This window comes from Festucalex cinctus, chromosome 1 (genome assembly GCF_051991245.1).
Source record: "Festucalex cinctus isolate MCC-2025b chromosome 1, RoL_Fcin_1.0, whole genome shotgun sequence".
NCBI classification, from domain to species: Eukaryota; Metazoa; Chordata; class Actinopteri; order Syngnathiformes; family Syngnathidae; genus Festucalex; species Festucalex cinctus.
In genome coordinates, this window is record NC_135411.1 from 44,040,834 (window position 1) to 44,058,272 (window position 17,439).

General features: G+C 38.2%; 1 protein-coding gene and 1 long non-coding RNA gene across 2 annotated transcripts in view; one reads left to right on the forward strand and one right to left on the reverse strand.

The window, feature by feature from the left end:
* The window catches only part of LOC144030447 (uncharacterized), a 33,286-nt gene that overhangs the window by 551 nt on the left and 15,296 nt on the right, over positions 1–17,439 (forward strand). The window contains exon 2 of the long non-coding RNA XR_013287262.1: positions 9,327–9,467. This is a non-coding gene — a long non-coding RNA (uncharacterized LOC144030447). The remainder of the gene's footprint in view (positions 1–9,326; positions 9,468–17,439) is intronic.
* On the reverse strand, positions 244–15,581 carry LOC144030430 (uncharacterized). Its single transcript, XM_077536730.1, has 39 exons — positions 15,411–15,581; positions 15,250–15,269; positions 14,823–15,045; positions 14,599–14,742; positions 14,352–14,508; positions 14,236–14,263; positions 14,052–14,160; positions 13,388–13,480; positions 13,233–13,296; positions 12,650–12,748; positions 12,423–12,526; positions 12,203–12,341; positions 11,799–11,917; positions 11,578–11,727; positions 11,310–11,480; positions 10,870–11,179; positions 10,673–10,749; positions 9,304–9,509; positions 9,094–9,217; positions 8,879–9,015; positions 8,195–8,450; positions 7,871–8,113; positions 7,626–7,802; positions 7,404–7,549; positions 7,215–7,305; positions 6,704–7,093; positions 5,259–5,385; positions 4,799–4,917; positions 4,521–4,717; positions 4,260–4,443; positions 4,001–4,166; positions 3,793–3,917; positions 3,387–3,695; positions 3,108–3,311; positions 2,724–3,020; positions 1,285–1,389; positions 1,086–1,181; positions 738–872; positions 244–365 (listed from the first exon to the last, which is right to left on the reverse strand). The coding sequence occupies exons 3-39, from the start codon at positions 15,021–15,023 to the stop codon at positions 345–347; spliced, it is 5,820 nt and encodes a 1,939-aa protein (XP_077392856.1). The 5' UTR covers positions 15,024–15,045; positions 15,250–15,269; positions 15,411–15,581; the 3' UTR covers positions 244–344.

Below are 17,439 nucleotides of genomic sequence, written 5' to 3' on the forward strand. Positions count from 1 at the left end.
TTGTGTGCCTGCTTGAGACTCTATTTGTGTCATGTTTTCATTTTTGCATATATGAAATAGTACTACTTGAGATTTGAACACTAACTAAAAATTGACTGTCTTTGTTACAACTTTTAAGGCCCTTTAAAATGAATTCAGAGTTGTTTCTAAATACATGATACCTGTTTGAAATGACTCCTGAAAATCTGGTACTCGTGGAGATAAAGTGTCAAAGTAGCAATCAAAAAAAGGCAAAACACAATGTGGGATGCAGATTACTTTATTCTACTGATTGACATGCTTAGGGAATCACCAACAGTCAGGCCACAGGTGACTCAGAGGCAAGAGGTGATGCAGCAGGTGCTTCATTCTTCATCCTGTCCTTTCTTCAATAACAGGAAAAAAAGGACTACGTGAGTATGATAATTTTCTTAGAATTGAAATTCATGATTGATTTGAAATTATATAGGCTAACTTGTCTGATATAGACATTCCATTTGGTCAACTCAAGGATTATCTATGAAATCGTTTTACCAAGAGAGGAAAAAAAAAAAAAAAAAAACACAACAAAAACAGGCAATCGCCGAATATGGGTATATGATAGTTGTTCTGACGACTGTAGCAACAACTGTTATCTTGTTAATAAATATTTACCAGTAGGCTTTATTTCCAATACTGTACTGTATAACCCTATTCTAATGATGACCACAAGATGCATTTGTTATATTTACCACATGAACACAACATCATAAACTGACCTTTGGGCCAATGTCACGGCTCTTGGCACGTAGTTTGTTGACCTGAGATTCAGCAATGTCAGCTCTCTCCTCTGCTTCATCAAGTTCATGCTGAATCTTCCGGAACTTGACCATATTGCTGTTGGCTTGTTCCTCCTATTGACAAAACATTATTACATTTTAAGTGGGACAATACATTTTTGAAAACAATCAGTCGGACTCATTATTACTTCCAGCAATAATTTCCATGTAACTTTTTATGCAGTGTGTGATATTCAAAACGTGATACAAATTATTTATATTTTGCTATAGCTGTTTGACGGAATACACTTATGTAAGTTTTCACAGTAGTATATGATGAATACTTACAGCCTCCTCAGCAGTCCTCTTGTATGATTTAACTTTTAACTGGAGTTTATCAACCAAATCTTGCAGACGGGCTAGATTCTTGCGATCCTCTTCAGTCTGAAATAAATATGAGCAAATTCATCAAACCATCTTTTTCATGTTAAATAGAACAAAATTCAAACGGTATTAAATGTTGTATACGTATTTGATTAAATCTTACTTGGTAGGTTAGCTCTTTAATGCGTCTCTCATACTTCCGTACACCCTTGACTGCATCGCTTGACTTTCTTTGTTCGATTTCTACTTCACTTTCCAGCTCTTTGATCTGTTGGGAAGAAAACATTTTGGTTTATATGGGTTACTTTATTTTCAATGCTACGGTATATTAAAATAAAAGTCTACACGCCCATGTTCAAATGCTGGTTTTGGTGATACAAAAAAAAAAAAAAATGAGATCATTCAGTCATTTTCAAACTTTTTCCCACTAGTAATGTCACACCACCTATAACCTGTACAACACAACTAAAAAAAACAAAACAAAAAATCTTTTAACAAGTGAGATAATGTGGTTTTACAAGTGGACTCTCAAAACTGTGATGTGTTCTTCAGTTCTTCAGATTATCCCCAAATAAAGTTAAAGCTGCTCTATGGACCAATTTGCCCAAAAAGTCTTTGAAATAGCCTTTTTATTTGATCATTTATGACTCAAGCATCTTCTAATTAGTAGATGAACACACTAGCTATTCACAATACTCCTGCAAGCCTCTGGCAAATACTTTTTAGACTGGATTCGGGTTCGAATTTCCCGCTTTCTGTCTGTGGATGTGATGTCCACTCAAGAAGGGAGTGTGCAGTTTCATTTTTCAGCCACATGTGGCAGTAGTGATTCTTGTTTAAAGGTATCAATCTGGAGAAGGGTTCAGAAGAATTTCCAAAGCATTAAATATACAGTACCATGAAGCACAGTAAAGACAGCCCTCATTAAGTGGAGGAAAAAAATAGCAAAAGTGTAGTTTTAAGTTGGAGGAAAAAAAACAACAACAACAAAAAACAATGCAGTTACCAAAAACTGGATACAACACTGAAAGAGCTGCAGGAATTTCTGGCAAATACTGCTATAATGCTCTTCAAAACACATTACAAAAATCGCTCATCTTCTGCATATGTCTGGGCTATGGGGTAGAGTGAGATGATGGAAGCTTTATATTACAAGGAAAAAAATCTCCCAAATTCATGTGGGACAATGTGTTGTAAAACCAAGGTTGTACTTTTTGCCCAAGTTTCCAGAAATGTTGTTTGGTGCAAGTAAAACTGCTCATCACCAAAAGAACACCATACAGTACCTAAAGAGTAGCATGGTGGTGTCAATGTAATGCTTTTGGGCTGTTATTTTCCAGCTCAAACTGGGGCCTAGGTCAGGGTAAAGGGAATGATGAATGACTCCAAGTACAAGAACATGCTGGCCCAAAACTTTCAGCCACTCCTAATGTGGGTTAAAGCATGTTTAGCACACAAGCTACTAACTGTGGACAAAATTTTGAAATGATTAATTTTGTTCTTGTTCTTTTTAAATAGCAAATACCTCGCATTTGAATAAGGGTGTGTCGACTTTTTATATCCACTACCATTTATAGTTGCATGTGATTTTGTAAAATTTACCCTGGCCTCGAGCTTCTGCATTTGCTTCTTCCCTCCCTTCATTGCAATTTGTTCAGCTTCATCCAGACGGTGCTGCAGGTCTTTGATGGTTTGCTCCATGTTCTTCTTCATCCGCTCCAGGTGAGCACTGGTGTCCTGCTCTTTCTTCAGCTCTTCTGCCATCATGGCAGCATCTGTGATGGCCTTCTTGGCCTTCTCCTCAGCATTTCTGCACTCCTGGACTGCATCTTCAACCTCACTCTGAAGCTGAGCTGTATCAGTTTCCAGTTTCTTCTTCTGGTTTAGCAGACTCGTGTTCTGATTGAATGGGGGAGGAGGGAAAAATCATTAGCACAACAAGCATAAAATTGGATCAATTTACAATTCCTATGACTGCATTTTTACCTGTGAGTGCAACAGTTGCACCCTCTCGCTAACATCAAGCAGCTCTTGCTCAGCAAGTTTGCGTCCTCTCTCAGTTTGCTCAAGAGCAGACCGAAGTTCTTCTAACTCAGCCTGAATCAGGGTGCTACGTCTCTCAACTATGGCGATGTTCTCTTTGAGCTCATCATTAGCACGAAGAGACTCATCAAGTTGGAGTTGGGAATCCTTGAAGATTAGAACGTTAGTGTGTATATTTTAAGGGTAGCTGAGAGGGATTTTTCCCCCCCAGTCCATTCATACCTTCAGATGTGCATGAACAGATTTGAGTTGTTTCTGAGATTCAGCTGCCTGCCTGTTGGCCTGACTTAGCTGAATCTCCATTTCATTGAGGTCTCCCTCCATTTTCTTCTTCAAGCGAAGGGCTTCATTCCTACTTCGAGTCTCAGCCTCAAGTGAGCTTTGGAGGTTTTCCACAATCCTCTGTTGGTTTCTCTTTGCTTGCTCCAACTCTTCATCTTTTTCAGCCAGCTTGCGCTCAATTTCAGCCTTCACCTGACTGAACTCAAGCTGGGCTCTGAGAATTTTTCCTTCCTCATGCTCCAATGTGGCCTACAAAGATCAAATAATGTATCGCTGCACTTGCTTGATTTATTCATGACACAGACTGATTTAATTGAATGTTCTTTTTTTAGACCACACAACCTACCTCTGCCTCTTCCAAAGCAGTTTGGATGTCAGACTTCTCCTGTTCCAACTGCTTTCGTATTTTCTCAAGCTCATGGATGCTCTTTCCGCCCTCACTGATTTGTACAGTGAGGTCAGAGATTTCCTCTGTATTCAAATGAAAGAAATTCACAGAATATATTGATGTTAATCTTATATCAAAATTAATAATGATATTAACATTTACCGACCTTGTAGGTTCTTGTTTTCTCTCTTCATAGTTTCGAGATGCTCAAGAGATTCTTCGTAAGAGTTCTTCAGTTTGAAAAGCTCTGTGCTTAAAGTCCTTGCCTCCTTCTGAGAGCTTTCCAACTCTGTCTGAGACTCCTCATATTTCTGCTTCCACTCTGCCAAGATCTGATATATAGTCCATGTTTTTAGATACTTTGAATTGTGTTCCTACAAAAAAAAATAAAAAATAACTGGCACTCAATTTGAAATTATTCAAACCTTGTCAAAGTTTCGTTGCTTCTTGTCCAGAGCGGCACAGGCAGCGTTTGACCGTTCAACATCCACCATGAGATCTTCAATTTCATTCTGCAGTCTGTGTTTGGTTTTCTCCAGAGAGGAACATTTAGCATTAACTGCTTCCACAGCTTCCTCAGCATCCTGCAGACGCTGAGCCAGCTTCTTCCTGCATTTTGATCAGGGGTCCTTAGTTTACTGTGACACTCTGTGTCACTGTTGGCTATACAGTATTAGTTTACTCACTTAGCATCCTCCAGTTCTTCAGTCCGCTGGATGGCATCAGTTTCATACTTAGTTCTCCACTGAGCCACCTCAGAGTTGGCCTTGGACATGCCGCGCTGCAGTTCAGCCTTGGCTTCCTGCTCCTCCTCGTACTGCTCTCTGAGCAGGTCGCAGTCATGGCGAGAAGACTGCACAGCATGAGCTAATGCATTCTTGGCCTAAAATGAAATACAAAGGGCTGTGCACCATGTTGGAAGACTAACACTATATGTAATATTTTCATCACAAGGACACATTACCTTGACTTCCTCTTCCAGTTGTCTTTTAAGGTCTTCAATTTGTTGAGTGTAGGATTGTTTTCCTCTAGTGAGTTGCGACACCAGGGAATCCTTCTCCTCAAGTTGCCTTGTAAGTTCACCTAATTTTCACAGAGCAATAATACAGTTGTGTGCTTGAAAGTTTACATGCCCTTCGGGGTATGGAAAGTTATGAACACACAGCAGAGTGAGGAAAATGCTCAATTCCCATAAAATCCATTTGTTTTGATATTTTCAGAGGTTAAAGTTTACATGAGTAAAGATGTGCATGTGAATTTTAGTGACAATTCATAGCATTTTTGTGTCATTAAGCCACGTTTAGCTTTTGTACATTAACAGTTGTGCTCGTAAATGTACGGTACATGTAAACCTTCAAGCACAACTGTACATGTCTTATGTTAGAACATATGACATAATTCAAATTGAATCCAACATACAATACCATTTTCAGTTTGAAGCTTGGCTTTGTGCATGGTGAAGTCATTGATGGTACGCTGTCCCTCTTCTGCCTTTGTTTTATATTCACTCATCTGGTCTTCTAGGGACCTGCACATTTTCTCCAAATGATTCTGAAAAGTAGGAAACATTGATTGATAGTATATTTATTTAACAGGTGTGTTAGTAGTCAATAGAATAACTCACCCATAACGTAATCACACAACCTACCTACCAAGTTGCCAAGTTGATATGTCATGTGCTAAGATAAAACCTTTTTTTTTCTTTTCTTTTTTGTGTTGTCAACTTATAATATATATTACTGTGTGTGTGTGTGGGTGTTCTTGTACATACTACATTGTGAGGACCAAAATACGTCTTTATCCAACAGAATGAGGACATTTTTGTGAAGTGAGGACATTTTGGCCGGTCCTCACTTCTCAAGACCTCTTTTTGAAGGTCAAGACTTGGTTTTAGAGTTTAGGTTTGAATTGGGTTATGGTTGGGGTTAGGGTAAGGGTTAGGGTTAGGCAATCATTTTTGATGGTTGGGGTTAGGGTAAGGCTCTAGGAAATGCATTATGTCAATGGATGTCCTCACAAAGATATATGTACAAGGATGCGTGTGTGTGCGTGTGTGTGGGGGTGTGTGTGTGGTGGGGGGGGTGGGGGTGCCTTTAATCCACCTCCCAATTTCCATCGTAGGCTGATCTTTTCCCACTGAAGTTCTAGAAGTGTTTACTTGAAAGGTTTACCAGCATGTGTCTCACTCACCATTATTATGCAACACCTGGAAAACTGCTCTGGAAGAGGCCAGCAGCAATTGTAACAGTGTGTTGAAATGACCCGGATGCGTGGAATTGAAAGGAGTTATGCCATAGCATGGCATGACTCTTTGTAACTGGCTCCAAATCAGCAATTCAAGCATTCAATGGCCCAAAATGTCTTTGCTGAATAGAGAACAGGCCACAATAATTTTGGTTGGCATTACAAATAAAGTTTACTCTACCAGAAAAGTTGTCCGCCTCTCGGACATTGCAATTTGTCTTAGGTTTAATAAATCATATTGTGCGTGGCAATGTGATTTCACATTTCACATGCTGTTTGCACATACTTCTCCCACAATGCACAGAATGAGCTCTGTGACAATTCAACATGTTTGGCAGATGCAAATCCTGGGTGCACCTGGCTAGTAGATCAGCTTCCACATGCACAATCGATTTTGCGTACATTTTACACACCAAATCTTTATTAAATCAATCACACCTTACATGTAGTCATAGTTGTGGAAAGCTATGTGCACTCGAATTATTTAATGTAATGGTGAATATTAAATGTGCTGCTAATTTGTGAATAACTAATTAAAAAAAAACATTTGTTGAAGACAAACAAAAATAAAGTATTGTTCTTACACTTTGGAAAGATAATAAAACAACAACAACACATAGATTACCTTAGACTTCACAACATGTTCCATATTGGAGACGACATCATCCAGTTCCAGCCTGAGCTCGCTCTTCTCCTTCTCCAGTTTCTGCTTGACTCTCTGCAGGTTGTCAATCTGCTCTCCCAGGTCAGCAACACTGTCAGCTTGTTTCTTTCTCAGTGTGGCTGCAGTGGCTTCATGAAGCAGCGTTGCCTCTTCCAGGTCTCTGCGGAGCTTCTGGAATTCTGCCTCCCTCTTCTTGTTCATCTCAATCTGGGCAGATGTTGCTCCACCAGCCTCCTCCAGCCTCTCGCTGATCTCCTCCAGCTCCCTGGCCAGGTCTGCTCTCTGCTTCTCCACCTTGGCTCGGGAAGCTCGCTCGGCCTCGAGCTCTTCCTCCAGCTCCTCGATGCGGGCCTGCATTAATATATTAATATAATGTCCAGTGTAAAATCAAGTCACTAAACTATTAGATTGTTATGCATGTGTTTAGGTAAGAATGTGTGAAACATTATTTCATACAGTATACTGATATTACCTGCAATTCCTTCAATTTTTTCTGGAGTTGCGTGCTCATTGCTTGTTCATCCTCTATTTTGCCCAGAAGCTGGTTAATTTCAAAATCTTTCCTGTTAATGGACATAAATATTTCAGTTAGTCAGAAAATAAGTTAAAACGTAGTTGTTATTAATTTATTTTATTTTATTTTTAACCTGTAACTCCGTACTTTTTCAGCTTTTCTTCAAGTTGTTGCTTGTCATTTTCCAGGTCCATAAGACTTTCTTGAGCTAACTTTAAGTCCCCTTCAAGCTTTCGTTTTGCCCTTTCAAGATCCATTCGCACTTTTTTCTCTTGCTCCAGGGATCCTTCCAGCTGTTGGGGGTACTCACAATTAGTTTGTTTACCTAGTATTGATTATTGGCTGATGACCTTTCATGTTGGATCTTACATCATCCACTTGCTGTTCTAGTTTGCACTTGGCCTTGGTTAGAGTGTTGGCTTTGTCTTCTTCACTCTGAAGGTCATCCAACGTTTGCTGGTGAGCTTCTTGTAAGGCTTTCTTCTCCTTGGTCAGCTTGGCGATGATTTCATCCAAAGCCCCCATTTCCTCAGTTAGGTTTTTCACCTAGTCACACAGAAATGTACATGTTCAATTCGCCCATGATCGTCTTTAGGACTGTGTCTTGGTTATACCTTGTTTTCAGTGGCATGTTTTTCCTTCTCCACTTTAGCAAGGGTTAATTCTAAGTCATCAATGTCTTTCTTCAGCTCAGAGCACTCATCTTCCAATTTCCGTTTCTTAGCTGTAAGTTCAGCATTCATTTCCTCCTCATCCTCCAATCTTTCTGCTAACTCTTTGGATTTTGCCTCCATCTGGATTTTGTTTTTAATCAGTCCCTCACATCTTTCTTCAGCATCACAAAGATTATCCTGCTCCTGTTAATAACAAATATACATAATGATGAGTTGGCAGGCTTATTTTAGTCTTAACATGATTTGTATTGATGGTAGTCTTACAGCCTGAACTTGAAGTTGCAAGTCATTTTTCTCTTGGAGAAGTGTGACCATTTTTTCTTCTAGTTCCTTTTTCCGGGCTTCTGATTTGGCATAAGCCTCTTTTAGTTTGGTAAACTCTTCCTTCATGTTGGCCATTTCCTTTTCAGTCTCTGCTGACTTTAGCAAAGGTTTGATCTTGAAGAACATCTTCATCCAGGGCCAATTCTTGACCCCCATGAAAGCACGGATGTTCCACTGGATCACAAGTAATGCATCCCTGTTGATAACAGATTGTCATTGATTTTATGTTGGAACTTTCTAGAGTACATACAAATCCCTTCATTCATTTTGATATGGTTATCATTTATTGGGTCTAGCTTCAGCCGGTTACAACTGAGTTAAGATGAAGGTGGACTACACACTAGACCACTTGTAACTTTAGTTGTATTACGTTATTTGTATCGTTCTTGTTTTGTTGGTTAAATTGCAATTTATTGCTCTGGTTTTTGAAACAATTGCAAATAAATATTCTATATAAAGGAGGTTGAATAATTTTAGACTGCAAATGTATGGCCAATTGCGAGTTTTCAGTCGCATGAATGTTTTTGACTTACTTTCATACAGAATAGCTTTCATACAGTGTAGCTATAACTTTTTTTATCGTGAAATATTCATATTTTACAGAGTTTGCCTTTGACATTTTACCTTCGTTCAACAATCTTCTGAAATTCTATTCTTGCCAGAAGGCCTCTTGACCGAGCTTGGATGCCAGTGATGATCAGTGCTAATCGGTCATCTCGCATCTCTTCAAGCTGGCCCAGCAGTCCAGCTTTGAAAAACACCTGTTGGAGCGCATTATTTAATGTTTGCAAAAATCATATAACAATTGCATTCTCTTATGCAAGGCATGGAATACAGACCTTGGTGTGTCCAAGCTTGTACTGGTTGTGGTCAATATCCAGAGAACCTAACAGTTTCTCTGCAGCCTTCTTGTTGTCAATGAACTGTCCTTCAGGAATTGCATTGGGGTTCAGAATACGGTATCTTTAATGGAAATGAAACATTTTTCATGTGAAATTATCCAGTTGACTCAGGTAAGCTATGAATTGTTAATTCACTCAGATCCAAACCTCTGTTTGAAATCTCCATATAGGATCCTGTTGGGGAAGCCCTTTCTGCAGATTCGGATCCCTTCCAGCACACCGTTACAGCGCAGCTGGTGCATCACCAGAGGGTTTTCCATGGCTCCGGGAGTTTTGGTCTCATTGGGGATTAAGCAGCGTACAAAATGGGGGTGAGTAGACCTCAGGTTGGTCATCAGTTTGTTCAGATTCTCCTGTGAGTTCAGCACAGAAAACAAACTTTGATCAATTGTAACTGTTGTTATACATTGGATAAATGAATTATTCTATTACTTTGATTTCTTTTTTGGATTCAGAAAGTCTATTCTATCATCCCACAAATGAACAGGACCCAATGATCGTTTACAATGTACAGTCTTCCCTCGCTATAACGCGGTTCACTTTTCGCGGTCTCGCTGTATCGCAGATTTTTTTTTAAGTGCAATTTTGCATGTTTTTTTAAAGTAACATACCCATTTTATAAAATTTATGAAGGTTTGAACATTGTCAATGTTTGAACAAGAGAGAAATGTGAGAACATGTAAATGCCTCAATGAGAAAAGTGTATAAATTGTGCGGTCGGGGATTTTAGATCCTTAAAACATCTATAAGAGTTGTAAAACATAAAGCTAACTACTTCGTGGATTTCATTTATTGCGGGTATTTTTTGGGACCTAACCCCAGCGGAAAACGAGGGAACACTGTAGAAGATTGTTTATCCGTCCACTTCTTGAAAAAATGTGTTTGAGCCCAGTGCTCGATGTAATAATACCTTCCCTTCTTTTAATGTAGTTTTTGACTGTTAAACATTCAAATTATTGTCTTATCGGAAAAAAAAAATAAAAAATCACATAGCATTTTAAATATTTTTTATTTTATTTTTCTTCTTCTTCTTCTTCTTCTTGTTCTTATTATTATTATTATTATTATTATTATTATTAATAATAATAATAATAATAATAATAATAATAATAATAATAATAATAATAATAATAATAATAACAATTCAATCTCTGGTGTAATAACCTTATTTATTGATTGATTGAATTATTTTTTCTTTTATTATCTGTTCTCATTGCTGCTGGACATGTAAATTTCCCAGAGGGAGCCATCCCAAAGGGATCAATATAGTCAAGTCTAAGTCTAAATGAAAATAGCAGTATGTGGCCTGTAATAAACAAGCAGCCATGGTTATCTTTTGCTTATGATAATTTGACTATTTGTCAATAAGCGTTACTGATAATTATCAATGCCTGTCAGGTGCTGCTGTTTTTAATGTTCCTATATAATCTAATCAGTGAGCAGTGAGTGAGTAGCAGTTGTGAAGTTGGATAACTTGTCAGAAAATACATTTAAAAAAAAAAGGGAAATTTCTCACCCTGTGTAAAGCAGACACAGTTTGGAAGGAAGAACCTTTCTTCTTGCCACCTTTTCCCTTGCCGCCAGACTCTTGAGCTAAATCAACATAACCGAATTGTAAAACACAATGCACTGGAAGCAATAACGTTTAAGGTTTGTATTCCTGAAACACTCTAATTTGTTCATAATGATTATATATTTAAAAGCTCAACATACCAGAATCGGCTCCTGCATACCCAGCAAAAAGAAGCGATAATAGTTTGAGGTTAGATTTCTGGAAAAGCCCAACAACAGTCTCATTTAGAGGGTCCTTGTTCTTCACCAGCCAGTTGTTGATATTATAATCAACAGTTCCAGCATAGTGGACAAGAGAAAAATGAGCCTCCGCTTTTCCTTTGACGATTCTGGGCTTCTGGAAGTTGCTGGATTTTCCTAGATGGTTGTCGTAGAGCTTGGCTTTAAAGGTCGCATCACTGGCTTTGGGGAACATGCACTCCTCTTCAAGGATGGACATGATGCCCATGGGCTGGGGAGAGCAAAATATGACGTGTAAAATCTAGCTTGCTGGAGCATTTAGGAAAATCTGAGGAGGACATTACATTGTCGATTTGAATTTTGTGCCTAATGACTTATAGCCTCTCAAAAGCATTTCTCACCTTTTCAATCAAGTCGATACAGGCTTGCAAGTCCATACCAAAATCGATGAAAGTCCATTCAATGCCTTCCTTCTTGTATTCTTCTTGCTCCAGCACAAACATGTGATGGTTGAAAAACTGTTGCAGTTTTTCATTGGTGAAGTTGATACACAGCTGCTCAAAGGTGTTAAACTGTAATGGAAAGTGGAATTTCAACTCTTGCGTATACAGTAAACCAAAGTAAGAGTGAAAATATGATTTTACTCTAGGAATAATAAACACAGCTCACATCAAAGATCTCAAATCCAGCAATATCCAAAACACCAATGAAATACTGACGAGGTTGCTTGGTGTCCAGAGATTGGTTGATACGAACCACCATCCACAGGAACATTTTCTCATACACTGACTTGGCCAGTGCACCAATAGCATAGTAAACCTGGAAAAGAATTGATAAACTTCTAAAACTGACTTCTATCTTTACCTCAAAAATTGTCCACTAATACTAACCTGGGCAACATTTTGTCCCTTGGTGACCCACTCATTTCCCACTTTAACTCTTGGATGGCAGAGACCTTTGATGAGGTCAGCTGAGTTCAGGCCCATTAGGTACGCAACTTTGTCAGCATCTATAAGAGATTATTTGCATCATACAATCTGTCTTGACTGAATATCTTTAGTCTGCATTTCTGCTGTTTCTGTTATGCCAGAGGTTACAAGAGTGTATGGTACTGCCATATACTTGTATTATAGACTAGTGCAGTAAAACAGAACCTAGACGTAATACCTCTTGGAGAATCTGACCATACCAGCACATCCACACATTCTTTTCAAATGTATTTGTCAAGGAAAAGTGGGCAAATATTCTCAATACCGGGTGTGCCATGCTAACAGATTACTGAATGGATTATTACCTTCAGTGCCATCTGCCTCTGCCTGCTCTTCTCGCTGCTTCTGCTTAAACTTCATATTACCATGGTGCATGATGGCGCCAGTCAACTTATAAATGCTGTTCTTCTCTTCTTGAGTGAAGCCCAGCACATCAAAAGCCTCCTGAAAAAATACAAATAATGAACAAAGTAATAACAATTTGGATTTAAGACTATACTATACTCTAATCAAAGGTGAGCTGACATCCGTAGCCATCAGCTCCTCAGAGTCATTGATGGAGACTACAGTTGTCTCTCCTTGGGAGATGAAGGAGTAGTCGTAGGGGTTGTTGGTGATGAGCAGCATTTCTAAAATTACATTGTTACACAGAATAAATCAATCAATAAATAAAAGAGATTTATTTCTTTTGGCAAATATTGATTTTGTAATAATCACAGAGGATGTGCTATCATTTGCTGTTATTTACTTACCAAGAAGTTCAGGTTTCACCTGAGACAAGATTTGGTAGAAAATGTGATAGTCCCTCTCAGCTTTCAGCTGGTAGGTCACGCGAGACTTTTCCAGAAGATCTGTTTAATGTATATGCATGGAATGTTATGTTGTAGTAAAAAACGGTCACTACATTTGTAAACATTTAAAAGATATAAAAATACTGCAGTGATAAAAGCAGTGCAGTGGTTTAATGGTTGGCATAGTTGCTTACAACAAGAACGTTGTTGCTTGAAGCTGAACAAATCTTTTTGAGTGGCATTTGCATGTTCATCCTATGTCGTTGGTCCTTGCTTACTCCTATGTACAATTTCCATAGACTGTAAATGAGGATAATTGAATAGTTGACTAAATTGTCCATATTTGTGCCGTTGAATGGTTGTCTGTGTTACTATACTTGGTATGGATCTGTCCTGTTACCGACCAAGTCATTTGATGTCTGATCACTTAACATTACTTTCCTTTCTCAGATTTTCTCTTATGTATTTAGATTGTACCACACAAGCCTTGAGAAGTTGTGTCTTGCAAAAATTATGTGGAAACGAGAGATAACGCTTCACTTACAGGTCTCAATATCAGCAGAAGCCAACTTTCCTCGATTGTCAAAATGAATTCTGATGAATTTTCCCTGGGAAAGAAGTGTTGAACATTCATGTTGATAATGGGGAAATATTCCTAATGTTGGTAAAAAATAAGCGTCAATGAATAAATATACTCACAAATCTAGAGGAGTTGTCATTTCTGATAGTCTTGGCGTTACCGAAGGCCTCCAGAGCAGGGTTAGCCTGGATGATTTGATCCTCCAGTGTACCCTGAAGACAAAACTTCTAAATTACTGTCTTTGGGACAAAATGTGTGGGGAAATAAACTTGAAAAAACTTGAAAATTGGAAATACCTCAAAAGTCAAGCAAAGGCATGCAAGCCAAACTCTCCGTGGGGGAGATATGCCTTTTTTCATTGTTGTTTATTGCTCCCCCCAGTTTTTATGAATTCATCACCAAAGAGTACCAGTGATGACAAAGGGGGCAAAAATGCGCCTGAAACTGCACTCTTTCCTTTCTCCTCAGAAAAATAGGTTTAAATTGGCACTATATAAAATGTGACCACATGTTTATATTCAAAGCACAAGCAGTAATCTTTTATCTGCATGTCTGTTTTACCGTTTACAGTTGTTGCCAGAATGTTAAAAAAAAAAAAAACAACAACTGACAAAACATTTTGCTTGGTGGTTCCTGTACGCAGCATCACTTGTTTTATAAGTTAAATCAAATAACATATTTTGTTTTTATGGTTTACTTGTCCCTAAACTTTTGTTCGTTTCACACTTGTGAGCTCATAGCTTATTTTCTGTGTGAGTATGCTACTACTGTAGTATGCGTCACCTTCTTCTCAATGGCTTGATCTTTTTTGCCACTTGGAACTGCAGCAATGCTGGCAAAATATTGAATGACACGCTTGGTGTTGACAGTCTTTCCAGCACCAGATTCTCCTCTGTATTAAAACAAATTCATGTTTAGTTCAAGAATAACAGTAAGTGCTCAAAAACATGCTTTTGGTCTTTCTCACGTGATGAGAATGGACTGGTTTTCTCTATCTGTAACGCAAAAAAAAAAAGTGTTTATCAATCAGGTTTTATACAAGAATTGAGTATTGGAAGTAAGTATTTTGACTACAATTTGTACCTGCCAACATGTACTGGTAGGCGTTGTCAGAGATGGAGAAGATGTGAGGAGGAGCTTCACTCCTCTTCTTTCCCCTGTAGGCAACAACCACCTCTTGGTTGTAGACTGGCAGCCACTTGTAGGGATTGACAGTCACACAGAACAGCCCAGAGTAGGTCTGGCATAATAATAATGATAAAAAGAAAAACAACAAGTTAAAAATTGTGTGACATCAAGAATGACAGGAAAATTACAGTGATTTTCTTACATAGATCATCCATGCGGCGTAACGCTCTTTGAGGTTAAACAGCACAGCGGGCTCATGAAGAAAAGTGAACATGGCCATGTCTTCAATTTTATCGAACTTTGGCGGGTTCTGAGGATGTACGTCACTCTCCTTTACTGTCACAGTCTGTAAAATAAAATGAATTCTTAAATATGAAAACGTGTGTGTTTGTTCGGGTTTCAACTCAATGAGCATGAACAGCATACCTTTCCAAACTCAGTGTGAGCAGTGACTTTGTCACCATCTCGACTAGTGATTGATGCCTTGACATACTCAACTTCAGGGTCTGGAACGAAGCATTCCTTCTTCATGTCAAATTGTCGAGTTTGGGCTTCCAAGCGCTCCTTGTCTGACTTTCGAAGGAAAGAAGCAGCTGGCCCAAACTCTGCCATTGCTGCATCACCCATTTTGCTTCTTTTTGGTCTTCTTCTGAGAAGAGAGAGTGTAATGTCTGTCCACAAAACATCTTCCAGTTGCTTTTCACACCACATTTTTCTTGAAACTATGACAAATAAGTGTATTTTTGTTATGTCTTTTGATAATATTTACACAGTAGTTAACTAGTAGTATATAAAATTAGAATGTTCTCATCCATTTTGATTATTACCACAATGAATGTCCTCAAGCGCTTACCTGACAGGAAAAAAAATCACCTACCAGAAAGAACAGAATTCAAATATAAATAGTCAACAAACACAGTAAAATTCAGGGAGGAAAAAAAAACAATCACAAATTTTACATTTAATAGTAAACTCAGGTGATGTTGTGATGAGTGAATTTATTGGTGTGCTTACCTTAAGCTGTCAACCTCTGTCTAACGTAATGATGGCTCTGGTAGCTGATGCCAGGTGTCGTCGCCATTAATAAAGGTTGTTACTCAGCCAAATAAGGTGATGGATGGGAGAGAAATGGCATCTCATTTGCATATCAGAAAAAAGACATCCCCCCAATTGGGTAGCGTCTACTGTTGCTATTTGTTGCTATCACCTTGTCCACAACAGAACAATAAGCAAGATTGGACATGACAGAGGAAGGGGTGGTAGTGGGGGTGAGGGGGGGGCAGCAGACTGCTCTCTATCATGCACATTAATATTATAACAATTGTAATAATAGCAGTTTTGTTGTAAGATGCAAAATGGAACATCTGTGTTTTGTTGTAATATTGGGTTAGTCTATTTGCTTTACAATGTATTGTTTTAATTATTATTAACTGTTATTTGTGTTATCACGATGCAGAAAATCCCAAGGACAAAATAAATCAACAATAATGCATATTACTGCACATTTTATTGTATTATATGATAATTTAAGTCTGATTTTGTTGTACAGACATTGGGCCTATTCCTATTCTAAATTAAGTATTGCGCCTTGTAAGCAAGCAGATTTATGAGACCCCAAACATCGAGATCAACAATAGACAACGTCAAGTGATATGGTGTGAAATACATTTCAAGAGCATACACTAGAGTGTTGCAGCTGTTGTCTACAATGAGGCAAGACAGGGCCAAGGGCACAGCTGTGGCATCACTTTATGATCACTCATCACTGTTTACAGTTACTAGATCTATACCCTCGGTCCCAGAGCTCTTAAAATTGTTCAATTGAGTTTTTTTTTTTTTTTTGCATCCAGCTTTGATGAACTGAACTTATTACCCTCTCAATGGATGAAAGTCAATCTAAAAGACCACCCTAATATCTTCCATGCCATCTATTATGTTCTATCTTGTTTATGGGCGGTAAAATAACAGTTTAAACTGCTAAAACTGTTTTTGTTTGTTTGTTTGTTTTTTGTCTAAATCTGGAAAGGTCCTCCTTTATTTGTATTTAACCATGCTGGACGATGAAATTGTGGTTATACTATGCCTACCTAACAGTCAGGAGATGTGTGTTCCCAAACCTCACCTGAAAATATGCCTTCTCCCCATTTCTATTTCTGGTTACCCCTCATCTCCAAAGTGTGCTTCTCAGGTTAATTGAAAATGTCTAGATCGTCGATCCATGAATACATTCATAATACATAAATGTTATTGTGTATATATTTATTTTTTATTTTTTTTCGTTGTCTATATCTTGTCTATGATTTGTATGAGACTAAATTGGGAGTGTCTTTGTTGGTAGCAACCAGCAATTACCGGTGGTGCTTATTGTGATATCACCTCTCGACCTATTGTAAATCATTCAATCTTTGTAATCAGTTATGGTCTAATTAATAATATATAAACATTTGATTTAATTTATTTTATTATTATGGTCACCTACGCTATAAGGAGTTGATTTGTTGTTTGTAATTGTTTAATGCAATCAATTCTGCTTTTACAATAAATAATAGAAATGCCAAGTATTCAAAAAAATCATAGAAGTGATCATTGAATCAAATTTAAGCCATTATGATGTATATTGCTAGCCCCGATGCAAAAGAGTGCATACTAATTCTTAACTGTTGGCACGACATTGTTGTCTTCTATGTCCAATTGAGTACAAAGATAACTTGTTAAATTCCTACTTGCTACCCCTGGGAGTTTCTTAATTCAGAGGACAGCTTGGGGACACAATTTGACAGGACATATGTTCATTTCTCCATTGATTCACAGTGACAGGTGACAGCGTTACAATCAAACAACAATGTACAGTGTGTTTGATCTAATGAAATCACAGCACATACCTTGTAATGTGCAGGCAGTACCGTGCAAAAGAATTCCAGAATTCTCAAATAATAGAGCTCATTGCAACCAGGAAGTGAAATTCACACTGAAACGTTGCAACATTGGCTGCTTTCCTTTACAGCACCATCCTTGCATCTTCAAAGCCCTGAAATTGATTACC

Excerpts from the sequence above, each read along its gene's own strand:
- LOC144030430 (XM_077536730.1), bottom strand. The coding sequence starts at position 15,023 with ATGGGTGATGCAGCAATGGCAGAGTTTGGGCCAGCTGCTTCTTTCCTT. Across the intron at positions 11,728-11,798 it reads AGGGACAAAATGTTGCCCAG|GTTTACTATGCTATTGGTGC; the intron begins GTTAGTATTAGT and ends ATTCTTTTCCAG. Across the intron at positions 366-737 it reads GCCGTGACATTGGCCCAAAG|AAAGGACAGGATGAAGAATG; the intron begins GTCAGTTTATGA and ends CTGTTATTGAAG.